We start from the raw sequence: 14,533 nt of genomic DNA, 5'->3' as shown, positions 1-14,533 counted from the left end.
CCTGCCGCCGGGCCCCGCGCCCCCATCGCCGCCGCCGGCCGGGCCTCGTGGGAACGGTTTGTTTCGAAAACAGGAACCGGGCCGGGGGCTGGGCGGGGCGCCCCTTCCCCACCGCAATCCGCTTCCTGCCCCTCCCGGCTTCCTCTGCCCGCGCGGGCGGGGCGGGGGGCGCGGGCGCGGGGCCGGGGGAGAGGCCCGCTCCGGTCCGCCCCCCGCCCCCCGCCTCCCCCTCCCTCCGCCCTCCGCGCGCCGGTGGCGCAGTCCCCGCCCGCCGGCCCCGGCGGGGAGGGGTTCACGCCCGGGGACCGCGTGCGGGCGAGGGAGCCCCGGGCGGGCGGGCGGCCGGGCCGGGGGCGGGGCGGGCGGCGGGGAGCCGAGCGGAGAGCGGGCGGGAGCCGCGGCCGCAGCCGGGCGGGCGGCGGGCGGAGCGCGCGGAGGGGGCGCCTCCCGGCCGGTGCGTCCTCCCGGCCCGGGTCCCACAGTGAGTGGCGCGGGTGGGGCGTCCGGAGGGGCCGGGCTCAGGCCGCGGGCGCGGGGGGCTGGCGGGGGCCTGCGGAGGTGTCTGTGGGTGGGGAGCCTGCGGGGGTGTCTGTGGGTGGGGAGCTGCGGGGGTGTCTGTGTGGGGAGCTGCGGGGGTGTCTGTGGGTGGGGAGCTGCGGGGGTGTCTGTGGGTGGGGAGCTGCGGGGGTGTCTGTGTGGGGAGCTGCGGGGGTGTCTGTGGGTGGGGAGCTGCGGGGGTGTCTGTGTGGGGAGCTGAGGGAGTGTCTATGGGTGGGGAGCTGCTGGGGTGTCTGTGGGTGGGGAGCCTGTGGAGGGTGCCGGCGGGAGCTGCGGAGAGCGGAGGCGCCGGACACCCGGGAGGGGGCGGCATCGCGGCGCCCGGCCCTCCCCGCGGACACCCCATTTGACATAGGAGGAAACTGAGGCTCCGAGAGGCCGAGAGACTCTCAAGGTCACACAGCGAGGAGGGGGGGCTCTGGGCGGGTCCTGGGGAAAGTCTGACCGAGAACTCCTGGGGGGCCCCAGCCGCGGGGACCAGCCGGGGCGCGGGGCCCTTTCGGAGGCACAAAGCCCGCCGCCCGGAGGCGCTGGGGGTGGAGGTGAGAGTGGCCCGGGCCGCAGAGGAAGGGGTGGCGGTGAAATGGGCGTGTGTGCGCCCACGGGGGCGTGTGCATTGTGCACGAGTGTGCATGCGTGTAGGTGCGTGTCTGGCGTGTGCGCACACGTGTGCCATGTCCGCGCTGAGGTGGCTGCCCGGGAGGGGTCTGCATTCTGAGCGGAGGGCTGGGTTTGGCGCCTGAGGGTGTGGGTGCCATTGTGTCCGGGACGCCGAGGACGACAGGCGGCTGCCTGAGGCCCGGGTGCGTGTGATCGGGGGCGTCCTGCACCCCAATGCGGGCCCCTCGCCTCGGGTGCGGATGAGTGTGTCCCCGATGGGTGCGTACGGAGTTGCCGGTGGTGCACACGGTCACGCTCCAGCCCCGCGGCGATGGCGCCCCCTTCTGGGCGTCCTGCTCTGCAGGACGTGCGCTCCCCGCTCCGCCGCGCAGTGTGGGCCGGGCCGGGAGGAGGGCGGCGGCGGGAAGGCTGAGCCGGGACCCCAGGGACCTTCCCGGAGGAGGTGGCCAGGGAGCGTTTCCCAGGCCCGGGCTTCCCGCCTCCGGCCGCCGCGGGCTCCCCACCCCGCCCTCGGAATGTCCTCCTCCGCTCCCTCCTCCTCCCCGGGAGGCCCCTGGGGCCCGCAGCCCCGCCTCCCTCCCGGGAGCCCAGGACGCCTGGGTTCCTACCCCTCCCACCCCAGGAAGAAATTCCTCCGAGGTCCCCTCGGGCTCTGGTTCCCAAAATAACCTGCGGGGGAGGGAGGCGGTGAGGGGAGCGAGAGCGCGCAGGCTGGGCGCCGCGGCTGCAGGTGCTCCGGGAGGGGAGAGGGCGCGGGGACAGGGGGCGTGGGGGGGAGCACCCAAAGCCCCCGAGTCCCGGCTCGTCCCCATCCCCAGGGAGCCCCTGGGCCCTCTGGCGACGCCGAGGGGGGGCCGGAAGCCTCTGGGCCAGCCCGTGTCCCAACTGGGGTTGCACCATCCCGGGCCAGACCGCTTAACCCGGGAGCGGCCGCGGCGGCGACTCCGCCCCCGCCCGGCAGGGGGCGTGCCCGCCCCGCCCCGCCCGCCCCTGCCCACCGGGCTCCCCGGCCGCGCCTCCAGCCGCCCACTCCGCCTCTCCCGGACAGGGGTCCAGTCCGAGCCCGCGGAGGCTCCGGAGCGCCATGGCGGGCACCCTGGACCTGGACAAGGGCTGCACGGTGGAGGAGCTGCTGCGCGGCTGCATCGAAGCCTTCGGTGAGTGGCCGGAGCCCCGGGGACACTGACTCCGGGCCGCTCCCAGGCCAGGCCCCGGCCCCGACCCCCTGGCTCCGCATCCCGCATCCTCCTCCCGGACAGGCCCCATGGCTCAGAAAGAGAAAGTGTTTCCCTCCCTAGCAGGCCGCCTTGAAGGCAGGAGTGCGGGTCCCCAGACTCTGACACTCGGGGTGCGTTATCTTCCCCCCCCCCCCCCCCCCCCCCCGTCCCGCCCCCTGGGAATCCGGAGAACTCTATCTCCGCCTGGGAGCTGTTTCCGGCTGATGCGGGTGGCTTATCTGACGAAGGGGTGCCCCTTCCCCCAAGCACTCAGGAAGTGACCTCTGGATTCCTGACCCTGGGGAACCCAGGCTCCTTCCGGCCCAGCTGGTTCCCCTCCTGAGGATGGGCCCCTTCAGACCTCCCCTCCTCCATCCAGTTCCTCCGATCCTGCCCCGTATCTCTCCCACCCTTCCTCCTCCTGCTAACCTCCTCCTGGTCTCGGAATCCCGGGAAGCAGGAGATGGGGGTGGGGGTGGGGGTGGGGGTGGGGGGAGAAGACACCCCTCTGGCTGAGCTGGGGTTCGGAGACCAGGCTGCTGGACAGAGAGTCACCGCTTCTTTCTGCCCCGGAGGCAGACGACTCGGGGAAGGTGCGGGACCCGCAGCTGGTGCGCATGTTCCTCATGATGCACCCCTGGTACATCCCTTCGTCCCAGCTGGCGGCCAAGCTGCTCCACATATATCCTTCCCGCTCACCCGCAGCCAGGCCCTGGCCGGCCGGCCACTGCCGGGGGCTTCCCTAGAGGCGGACCGCCAGTCCCGGAGTTCGGGCTTGGCCCAGCCTCCTAAGGCCCCGGCAGTCTGACTGCCCCCCCAGCCTGGCCCTGCCTCCCCGCTCCCTGCCGTTTGGGGAGACCTGGCAGTTTGGTCTGCCTCTGCCTCTCCCAGAGACCAGGCCCTGCTCTCAGCCGCCCTCAGAACCTAGCCCCTTCCCTCTCACCTCCGCCCTGCTCGGCGCTCACCCCTCCCTGCAGCCTGTCCAGGGCCTCGGCCTCGGCCTGGGCCTGCCCACCGCTGCTCCAGGTCCCCCCCCAGCGTTGCTCCTGGAGCCAGGCCCGTCCCCGCCTCCCTTCCTAGACGTAGGCTGCCCTCGGGTTTTCCTTAACTCTGTCACCTACCAACAATCCCGGAAGGACAACTCCAGCTCCCTGCAGGTGAAGACATGCCATCTGGTGAGGTGAGTCCTCCCTCCGGGCACCTTCCCCTCCCGCCCTGCCCCGGGCCCGGCCTCACGCAGCTGGTCACGCGGGTTTGCCCCCGGCGCTGTCCACTGTGGGTGCGCTGCCCCTGCCGGGCCCGGCCTGGGCTTCCTGGTCTGTCACAGCGGGCGGGGAGGACAGGGCCAGGACAGGGACCCTGGTTTGAAGCTCTGTCCCCCTGTCACGGGGAGTTTCAATGCGGGGGTGGGGGGCGTGTAGGGGAAGTTCGGGGGGGAAGGGCGCCGTGGGTGACCCCACGCTCCTGCAGGTACTGGATCTCGGCGTTCCCAGCGGAGTTCGACCTGAACCACGAGCTCGCGGAGCAGATCAAGGAGCTGAAGGCGCTGCTGGACCAGGAGGGGAACCGCCGGCACAGCAGCCTCATCGACATCGAGAGCGTGTGCGTGGGGGGCGCTGGGGGCGGGGCAGCTCGGCACCCCACACGGTCCTCTGTGCTTAATAAATGCCTGTTGAATTGAATGAGGGAGGGTCATGTCCCTCTCTTGCTTACCAGCCGTCTGTGGTTCTCTGTCGCCTTCAAAATGTCTTGGCGGGGAGCAGGGCCTCTCGTGGCACCCGCCTCCCCGTCCACACCCCCCACGCACCCCGGCCTGCAGCCACTGGGGTCCACTCTCCATCCCCGGCCCTGCCTCCTCTCCCAGCGCCCTGCCCCGCTCATACTGCTCTCGCATCTCTGTGTTATCACATGTTAGCACATGCAGCTCAGGCGTGGAGTGTCTGGGCTCGGGGGGCCAGGCTTTTCCGGGCAGGACGTGTGGTTCCCTCCTCTGCTCCCCGTGGCACTTTGCGCGAAGACCGTACCCGCGCCACGCTGTTCTGTGTTGTCTGTCTTGGGGTCCGTTGCCCTCAGTGGCCTGTGAGCTCCCCGGGGGCAGGAACCGTGTCTTGCTCGTCTCTGCCCCCAGCATCTAGCCCCGGGCCTGGCACCGAGCCCGCCTTCCATGTGGGGTGCATGGTGAGGGGGGCTTGCAGGAGCCTTAGGGCTGGGACGGTGTGGAGGGCCTCGGTCGGCGTGAGTGGCATGTGTCTGCATGCGTGTGGGGCATCTCCAGCAAAGGGCTCACTGCCCTGGCCCCCCCCCCCCCAGCCCCACCTACAAGTGGCAGCGGCAGGTGACTCAGCGGAACCCGGACGCACAGAAGAAGCGCAAGATGTCCCTGCTGTTTGACCACCTGGAGCCCATGGAGCTGGCGGAGCACCTCACCTACCTGGAGTACCGCTCCTTCAGCAAGATCCTGGTGTGCCCGAGGCCTGGGCAGGGGTGCAGGCTGGGGCTGGGTCCGAGGGGCAGCATCCTTGGGGGAGGTGGGGTCACAGGTGGGCGGGTGGTTTCAGCCTAACCACCAGAGGGCACAGGAGGGGCAGTGGCCGAAGGGAGGGCCCGCCGGGGACTGAGGCCGCCCCGCCCCCAGTTCCAGGACTATCACAGTTTTGTGACGCACGGCTGCACCGTGGACAACCCCGTGCTGGAGCGGTTCATCTCCCTCTTCAACAGCGTCTCCCAGTGGGTGCAGCTCATGATCCTCAGCAAGCCCACCGCCCCCCAGCGGGCCCTGGTCATCACCCACTTCGTCCACGTGGCTGAGGTGCCTGCCGCCGCCCTGTCCCCTCCCCGCCGCCCCAATCGCCAGGAACCGGCTGCCTCCGCTCCAGGAAAGCTAGGCCAGATTCTGGACTCACTCAGTGATGCTCCTCCCCGCCCTGCTTTGTCCCCCAGAAGCTGCTGCAGCTGCAGAACTTCAACACGCTGATGGCGGTGGTCGGGGGCCTGAGCCACAGCTCCATCTCTCGCCTCAAGGAGACCCACAGCCACGTTAGCCCCGAGACCATCAAGGTGCCCCGGCTGGGGGGTCAGGCCGTGGGCTCCGCCTGCCTTCCCAGGCCTGGCTTCCCTGGGAACCCACTGCCCTCCTTTGACAGGCGGGGAAACTGAGGCTTGGGGGATCGAATGCTTCTGCCATGTTACACGGTGAACGTGGCAGCACGCGGGCTCACGCGTCTGCCTGGCTCCAAAGCTTGTGTTTTCTCCTTTTCTCCTGCTTCACACATTGGGTGACACACACACAGAAAAGTATGTAGGACACACGTACACTTCAAAGACAAGTGATACAGGAAGCACCTGGGTAGCCAGCACCCAGGCCAAGAGATAGAACATCGACCACCCCCACAGCTCCCAGCATCTCGGAGCTCCCCTCCCTCCCCAGCGGGGGTGACCAGTGTCCCGGCTTTTCCCTCTTCAGCTTCACCGCTCAGGCACGCCCCTCAAAACTGTGGGCTTTCTGTTGCCTGTTTTTGAACTTCTATACATGGAAGTATGTTGTTTATGTTACTTTACATCGCCTTTCATTCATACATTCTGTTATGTGGAACACTCGTTCATTCATGTTCATTGCAACACAATATCTTATTGTAAGTTTGCTCCAATGTATGATCTGCTGTGCGGTTGAACATTTGGGGTTTTCCCCGCTCGGACTGTAGGAACAACCCATCCAAGAGCGTTGTTCTAGTTATTCCTGCGCTGCTTTGCCTCTGAGCCTCAGTTTCTCCTCCTGTTAAGTGTTGATGACCTGTGGCCAGGCCTGGTGTGCAGGTGTGGTCCTTGGCAGTGGGTGTCCCCCTGAACTCATGACCTGTTACCTCTGACCCTCAGGGGCCGAGGGAGCCAGGGCTGGGGGACAGTGAGGGAGGATTCTGCCTTTTTAGCCATCCCTGGCTCAGATCCTCATCCTCTCCCACATTTCTAGGGCTGAGTGGGGGCGGGGGCGGGGGATGGCTGACCCAGCGATGGCTGTATGTGCGTGACCTCCTGCCCTCTGCCCGCAGCTCTGGGAAGGTCTGACAGAACTGGTGACGGCCACCAGCAACTACGGCAACTACCGGCGGCGGCTGGCGGCCTGCGTGGGCTTCCGCTTCCCCATCCTGGGCGTGCACCTCAAGGACCTGGTGGCCCTGCAGCTGGCACTGCCGGACTGGCTGGACCCAGCCCGGACCCGGCTCAACGGGGCCAAGATGAAGCAGCTCTTCAGCATCCTGGAGGAGCTGGCCATGGTGACCAGCCTCCGGCCGCCGGTGCAGGCGAACCCTGACCTGCTGAGCCTGCTCACGGTGAGGCCGGGCACCGGCTCACAACCACAGCGGGCCGGGCTCACACCGATGCAGGCCTGCCGGGGTGCTGGTTCGGAGCCACAGCGGGCCGGACTCACACCGATGCAGGCCTGGCCGGGGTGCTGGTTCGGAGCGAGGGCCTGAGATCCAGCCTGGGCTCCGGGCGTGGAGTGAATTCTGAGATGGGCTCAGCTCCGGGCAGGACTGGGGCTGCTCTCGAGGCTGGTGTGTGGCCCTGGGAGGAGTCACCAGCAGTGGGTTGTGTTCAAGATTTGGGGCCAAGGTCCGGCCTGGCTTCTGGCTGAGACCTTGGCAGTGCAGTTTGCTCGAGGTTTAGGGGGAGCGTGGCCCGTGGTCTGTGTGCTGGCCGGCATGTGGCTGTGGGGTGTGTTCTAAGCTGGCCTTGTCCCGAGTCTGTCTCCTGGCCTGGGCTCGGCTGAGCTGGTCTCTGGCGGACCTGTGGCCTGGGCGGGGGCAGCGGGCTCCGGGGCAGCAGGCCTGTGCTGTGACGGACCCGTGTGTCGCAGGTGTCCCTGGATCAGTATCAGACGGAGGACGAGCTCTACCAGCTGTCCCTGCAGCGGGAGCCGCGCTGCAAGTCGGTGAGGAGTGGACTCTCTTCCATCCCCTTCCTCCCCCACGGCGCCCCCCCTTCCACCCCTTAAGCCCAGGATGTGAGGGCTTTTATTCGGTCAGTTTTCCTGGTGGGCGGGGTTAGGTGGGTGTGGGCGGTCCTAGGACAGGCTCACACTGAGGCTCAGACTGAGCAGCGGCCTCACCCCTCCTGCCTGTGGCACAGGCTCCTGCACCCCTGGCTTCTCCACTCCCCTCCCTGGGGCCCCCTCACCCCTGGCTCTCGCTCAGGCCTGACCATCCCCACAGCCAACCAGCCCCATCAGCTGCACCCCGCCCCCCCGGGCCCCCGTGCTGGAGGAGTGGACCTCGGCCGCCAAGCCCAAGCTGGACCAGGCGCTCGTGGTGGAGCACATCGAGAAGATGGTGGAGGTGAGGCCCGGGCGGCAGGCTCTGAGCCTTAGGACGCTGGCTTTGCCGGGGCCCCGGTCCAGGAACCAGCACCGGTGCCGAGTTCAAGGGCCAGCGCTCACTCTCCGGAAGGCACGGGTTTGGGAGAGGGAGGTGGCGGGCAGACGGACAGCTGCCCACATCTGGACGCCCTTTCACCCGGACGGAGAGTGCAGGCAGGATGGGGCTGCGGGGGCTCTTACTCTCTGTTCTCTGTGTCCTTCTTTGTCCCCAAGTCCGTGTTCCGGAACTTTGACGTCGACGGGGACGGCCACATCTCTCAGGAAGAGTTCCAGATCATCCGTGGGAACTTCCCTTACCTCAGCGCCTTCGGGGACCTCGACCAGAACCAGTGAGGAGGGCCGGGGGCCGGGGAGAGGGAAGGCAGGCCACTTCCCCCTGGGGTTCCGTTTCCTCTGTGCCATCAGGCCATTGGGCCGGACGGTCTTGGCAGAGAAGGCTGCCCCCGTGGGAAGGGACTCTCATTTGGGGTCACAGGGCTCCTGAAAGCAGCCCGGCCTGTGGCTCCCCCGTTCAGACAGACGGGGGCTCCCCCCGCATCTCACAGAGACGGTGGCCTGGGGACTGTCTCTCCACAAATGCCATTTCATTTGCGGGCTCCCAGCTGGCACGCAGGGTGGGCAGCCTGGGCAGCCTGTTTTAATGAATAGATAAGAAAGGCCTGTAATTAGCACCCACTTGCTTATCAACAACTCACTAGCTGACAATTTGGGCCAACAGCTGGTTGTCTGAGGCAGGTGAAATGTGCCCCCCAGCGACCACAGTCCGCTTTGCTGAACAGATAAAATCCCAATCAAAATTTACAGGTCAGGATATTCTTAAATGTTGATCTGTATTTAAAAACCATTTTTTTGTGTTTTTTTTCCATAATGCAAAAAGCCCTGGTTTAAAAAATTCAGGTAGGAAAACAGACTTGTAATAAGCAAAGTGTATTAAGGGAGAAGTGGAAAGTTGCCTTCCTCCTTTCCTATCTGAAGAGGTTATTAGCATAACTTCCTAGTAAGCAAGCCCTTGGCAGGGTTCCTGGTTTGGCAATATGTGTATCCTTCCAGTCTTTTTTTTTTCTTTCTTTTTTCTTTTTTCCATGCATGTGCAATTTGACAGATTTTGTTTGCCTGAGTTTGTGTCATGGACAAACGGAATTATAGCATAGGTCCAGCCCTGCCCATGGTGTTGGTTGTAACTGTTTCGTTTCTCCACCCAGCGTTGAGATAGAGTTCCGTGTTATCTCCCTGGGTGGGGGGGGGGGTGGTGGTGCTGTTTTTCAGGCCTCATTTCAGTGAGGATGCAGCCCTCAGGGACCTTGGAGGCCCAGCTCCAAGCTGGAGTCCCAGCCTTAGCTCCCCCCCACCTGCAATGCCACCGCCTCACCCTCCCCTGGTTGAGAATCAAAACCCAGCACCTGGCCCTGGCTGGCTGCCAGCTAGATCCCCAGTAGGGGGCGTGCAGGAGGCAGCTGATTGATGTTTCTCTCCCTCTCCCTTCCTGTCTTTCTCAAATCAATAAAAATATACTTACACACACACACACACACACACACACACACACCGCCACCGCCGCCACCACCACCAGTAGCAATCGCAATAGCACCAGCACCTGGCTCGCCAGGAGGGAGACCAGCCACCCAGAGTCCGGGCCCGACTCACTGCCTCAGCTTGGCTCCCTCTTTGGTTCTGGAACTTGGGGGTTTTCTTTCTTTCTTTCTTTCTTTCTTTCTTTCTTTCTTTCTTTTTCCTTTCAAACTCACCTATGCATTTAAAGCTATTTTTTATATTTCACCAGCACCTAGATGTTTGTAGCAGTAAGGTTTCCAGGTTTTTATTTATTTGTTTTTTTAAAATATACTTTATTGATTTTTTACAGAGAGGAAAAGAGAGAGATAAAGAGTTAGAAACATTGATGGGAGAGAAACATCGATCAGTTGCCTCTTGAACACCTCCTACTGGGGATGTGTCCGCAACCCAAGTACATACCCTTGACCAGAATTGAACCTGGGGCTCTTCAGTCTGAAGGCCGACGCTCTACCCACTGAGCCAAACCGGTTAGGGCAGGTTTTTTTTTAAAATATATTTTATTGATTTTTTACAGAGAGGAAGGGAGAGAGATAGAGAGCTAGAAACGTTGATGAGAGAGAAACATCGATCAGCTGCCTCTTGAACACCTCCTTCTGGGGATGTGCCCACAACCCAGGTACATGCCCTTGACCGGAATTGAACCTGGGACCTTTCAGTCCGCAGACCGACGCTCTACCACTGAGCCAAACCAGTTAGGGCAGGTTTTTTTGTTTGTTTGTTTGTTTTGGTCACTATCTTGGCAGAACTGCCTGCCGTGCTTTTTTTTGCTTTTGTTTTCCACGTAAGCCTTATCGCGGCATCTCTTCCTGCCGCTGCACGCAGGACACGTCCTTCTTGAGGACGGCTCCCGAGTGACGGGACGCGGCCGGCATCCTCTCCCTCGCGGTTCTCCCGCTGACGGCTGTGCGGGCCGCGCCCCGTTTTCGCTATCAATGCCTGCGGGCTGCCGGGGACAGGCCACTGTTTCTGTGGGAGAGATTCCTAGAAGAGGGATAATTGAATCCAAAGATATGCACATTCTAAATGAGGAGGGAGGCTGCCAAAGCGACCTCAGGCCAGGCGGTGCCAGCTCGCGCCCTCGGCGCAGCGGAGGTTGCCCGTTTCCCAGCCTCCCTGCCAGCAGCGGAGTCTATAATAAGCCTCACAGTGTCGCCCGTCTCATTGGCCAGCGGTGTCTTGGTTGAACCCGCATTTCTTTACTGCGAGGCGGGGAGGATATCTCTTCACATGTGTGTGGGCCACTGGTATTCCTCCTGTGAATCGCCTGTCCGTGGTCTTTGTCCATACCCCGCTGGGTCTGTCGGTCTGTTTCCTCGTTGATTTTCCAGAATCTCTGTGACCCTTTGCTGTCGAACATGTTTGCAAATATTTTCTTCCAGTCTGTCATCTGTGTCGTCTTTTCCCGCATAAAAAATTTAAAAAATGTTGTGTGTTCAGTATGTCAGTCTTTTTCTCTGTAGCTTCCTCGATTTGTGGTGTGTGCAGTGAGCCCCTCCCCCCCGTCCAGATTCCAGAAAAGATTCTCTTTAACCTTTTCAGGTTCTCTGATAACGTTCATTGTTTCACATGGGCGTTCTCAGGCCAGTGGGGTTTGGTTTTCAGACACAGGAGGAGGTAGGAATCCTGCCGTCTGTTTCCTCCTGACCGGCCAGTTGTCCCAATGCCCCTGAACTTGAGGGGCCACCCCGACCCCACCAGGGACCCCCAGACCCCATGGGTGGAGGTTTGCAGCAAGGACCAGCCTCGGCAGCAGAAACAGCTGGGCGTAGCCTGGGACCCAGTGACACCCCAGACACTGTCCCCAGTGCTTCCTGCGCGCTATCTCACTTAATCCCCCCCCCCATCCCCCCTCGCCCCCCCCCCCCCGAGGTGTGGGAACGACCATTATCCTCATTTAGAGAAGAGGAAGCTGAGGCACAGAGAGCTCTAACCAGCTGGAGGTCACACAGCCAGGAGGTAGTGGAGCCAAATGGGAGTGGAGGCCTGTGGATCTGCAGAGCGCATGCTCACGCTTCCTAACGCGGAGAAAGGGGTTCTGCAGGGGGCCCCGGGGAACGCGAGCACGGGCCACAGCGGTTCCCGCAGGGTGATGGGGGTTCCGGGCCCCAGGGCTGCTCAGAGGCCTCTAATCCTGCCAGAGCTCAGGGTGGGGCGCACAGGCTGATAATGGGGAGAGCGGCTCTGTGCAGGGGGCAGGGTGGGGGTGGCACGCCCGTTTTCTGGGGGGAGACCCAGAAGGAAACCCGAGGCTGCACAGCCGGTCAGTAGCAGCCGGGACCACTGTCTGACGCCGCCCAGCGTCCTTTCTCTGCCCCGCACCAGGGCTCAAACCCAGACGTTGGTTTGCAGGGGTTTGCCCGGGGGTGGGTGGTCCGGAGAGGGCTCCAACGCGGGTGCTCCCTCCCCGGCAGGGACGGCTGCATCAGCCGGGAGGAGATGATCTCCTACTTCCTCCGCTCCAGCTCCGTGCTGGGCGGCCGCATGGGCTTCGTGCACAACTTCCAGGAGAGCAACTCCCTGCGCCCCGTCGCCTGCCGCCACTGCAAGGCCCTGGTGAGCCCCCGCCCAAGCCACACCCTCCAGCCCCCATCCCCGCCCCCCACCCCTGTCCGCCCTGTTCTCCCTCTGGCCCTGCCCCTGCCAGCGCCCTCAGCTCTCAGCCCAGGCAAGCCAGCCTCATGAATTTCACTGGCCAAGACCCTACCCTAACCCTAACCCCAACCCCAACCCTAACCCTAACCCCAACCCCAACCCTAACCCTAACCCTAACCCCAACCCCAACCCTAACCCTAACCCCAACCCCAACCCTAACCCTAACCCTAACCCCAACCCCAACCCTAACCCTAACCCCAACCCTAACCCTAATCCCAACCCCAACCCTAACCCTAACCCCAATCCCAACCCTAACCCTAACCACAACCCTAACCCTAACCCCAACCCCAACCCTAACCCTAACCCCAACCCTAACCCCAACCCTAACCCCAACCCTAACCCTAACCCCAACCCCAACCCTAACCCCAACCCCAACCCCAACCCCAACCCTAACCCCAACCCCAACCCTAACCCCAACCCTAACCCTAACCCTTAAGGGCCCAGAGAGGGTCAGGCCCAGGCCCTGCCCCAGAGAAGGAAGAAGAGCCATCACTTATCCATACCTCCCCAGCACAGCCCTTCTCCTCTGTTTCAGATCCTGGGCATCTACAAGCAGGGCCTCAAATGCCGAGGTGAGATGGATGGAGGGCTGCCGGGCTGACTCTCCTGGGAAGAGTGGCCCTCTGGGTGGGGACTCTGTTTTTGTGGGGCAGTTGCACCGGAGTGAAGTCCCTTGGAGCCAGGGAGGGGATGGTTGTGTGTGAAGGTCTCTGGAGAGGGCAGAGAATGGCAAGCGGGATCAGGAGAGCACGTTGGAAGGAGGCTTCTGTTTTGGTGGGGCCGCTGCTCGGGACCAAAGGGACTGGGGAGGGCGCAGGCCTAGGAGTGGGACGGAGGGTGTTCTGACCCATGTCCCGGGCGGCCCCCCTCTGCCTCGCCCAGCCTGTGGGGTGAACTGCCACAAGCAGTGCAAGGACCGCCTGTCGGTGGAGTGCCGGCGCCGGGCCCAGAGCGTGAGCCTGGAGGGGTGCGTGTCCTCCCCCTCCCCCACGCACACCCACCACCGCACCTTCAGCTTCTCCCTGCCCCGCCCCGGCCGGCGGGGCTCCCGGCCCCCAGGTAAGAAGAGTCTCGCTCTGTGTGGGCCTGTGGAGGGAGGGAGGCAGGGCCAGGAGGGAAACCGTGTCAGAGTTTGTATAATTTTGGTAGGGTGATGAGGAGGGTTGGACTGGTAAGGGTGCCAGGAGGTAGCCAGGGAACCCTTGACCTTCTGAGGCTGAGGAGGAGAGACTTTCACATATAAAGAAGAGTAGAGCCGAAACCGGTGTGGCTCAGTGGATAGAGCGTTGGCCTGGGGACTGAAGGGTCCCAGGTTCGATTCCGGTCAAGGGCATGTGCCTTGGTTGCGGGCACATCCCCAGTAGGGGTGTGCAAGAGGCAGCTGATCGATGATTCTCTCTCATCGATGTTTCTAGCTCTCTGTCCCTCTCTCTTCCTCTGTGTAAAATATCAATAAAATATAGTTAAAAAAAAAAAAAAGAATAGTAGAAATGAAAGAGACTTCAGATTCCAGTCACGCTCTTATTTTGTCTGGGGGATTGGGAATGGATTGGAGGGGGAGTTATGTGAGCCATTTATCTGCATTTTCTTGTCTGGCTGCTCTGGAGAATTTTTTGAGAATTTTGAGAATTCTAAGCCCCTCACCCCGAAAATCACCCGCAGCTCTGTGGGGGTCTCTGGGGGTTGTAGATCAGTGTGCTGAATGATCATTCCTCAAAGGATTATTTGGCTGAGAGCAGTCTGAACAGCTGTGTTAAACTGGGGTCCAAGGCCGTTGACCACAACCTTTCGGATCAGCATAAGTCCTCAAAAATAGAAAAGACGAGACCATTTGCATGGGACCCTCCAGAAGTGCTGGTGTCTCCAGTGTGACACACACAAAACGGACATTTAAGCAAACTGCACTGACAAACCTGTGGCCGCCAGGAAGCTGCGGCAAAATGGAAACTTAGCAGAACCTCCAGAAGTGGGCCGTTTGGTCGTTCAGTGAATTGGTTTTTGGTGGGTGGGTCTGCTTCCGGGCTGGGAAGGGGTCCTCCTGTGAGTGGGGCAAGGGCTGCTGCAGGCATGGGGACCCAGGAGTCGATCCTGTGATGAACACCCCCCCCCCCGACCCTCCCCCCTGCAGAGATCCGGGAAGAGGAGGTACAGACGGTGGAGGACGGAGTGTTTGACATCCATTTGTAGTGATGGTGAGTCTTCCCTCTGCTTCTCCGGAGCCTCCACACAGGGGCCGGGGGTGGGGGTGGGGTCCGGGATAGGGCGCTGGACCAGGGGGACTCCTGCTTTTGGGGAAGGATATACCTCACCACCTGTTTTTCTCTTCCCAGCTGTGACTGGATCAAGCACGCATGCCTGCCTTGGAGCAAAGACCCGGACCGGAGCAGGGAGCCGGGTGCTGGGGCAGCAGGCTGGGCTGGGGGGTGGGGCATGCGGGTGGCATGTGGCTGAGGGCAGGGCCAGGGCTGGTGTCCCTAAGGTTGTACAGACTCTTGTGAATATTTGTATTTTCCAGGAATAAAAAGGCCCGTGTCATGAA

At 62.8% G+C, this 14,533-nt stretch overlaps 1 protein-coding gene across 4 annotated transcripts; it reads left to right on the top strand.

Moving 5' to 3' along the window:
- The first annotated feature begins 368 nt into the window (after positions 1-368).
- RASGRP2 (RAS guanyl releasing protein 2) lies at positions 369-14,533 on the top strand. Of its 4 annotated transcripts, none has more exons than XM_084895880.1 (17): positions 369-481; positions 2,228-2,336; positions 2,976-3,078; positions 3,514-3,576; positions 3,867-3,998; positions 4,707-4,857; positions 5,032-5,205; positions 5,337-5,453; positions 6,443-6,724; positions 7,252-7,326; positions 7,607-7,729; positions 7,984-8,099; positions 11,754-11,895; positions 12,530-12,566; positions 12,877-13,053; positions 14,123-14,186; positions 14,325-14,533. In XM_084895880.1, exons 2-16 carry the CDS (start codon positions 2,264-2,266, stop codon positions 14,179-14,181), a joined length of 1,824 nt encoding a protein of 607 aa, XP_084752006.1. In that variant the 5' UTR covers positions 369-481; positions 2,228-2,263; the 3' UTR covers positions 14,182-14,186; positions 14,325-14,533. The 4 variants fall into 4 exon arrangements, with proteins under 4 accessions (XP_084752006.1, XP_084752008.1, XP_084752009.1 ...); XM_084895882.1 differs by lacking the exon at positions 369-481 and adding an exon at positions 796-1,361; XM_084895883.1 differs by lacking the exon at positions 369-481 and adding an exon at positions 980-1,100.

This window comes from Pipistrellus hanaki (assembly GCF_964339955.1).
Source record: "Pipistrellus hanaki genome assembly, chromosome: 9".
NCBI classification, from domain to species: domain Eukaryota; kingdom Metazoa; phylum Chordata; class Mammalia; order Chiroptera; family Vespertilionidae; genus Pipistrellus; species Pipistrellus hanaki.
This window is presented reverse-complemented; position numbering and strand designations above follow the sequence as displayed.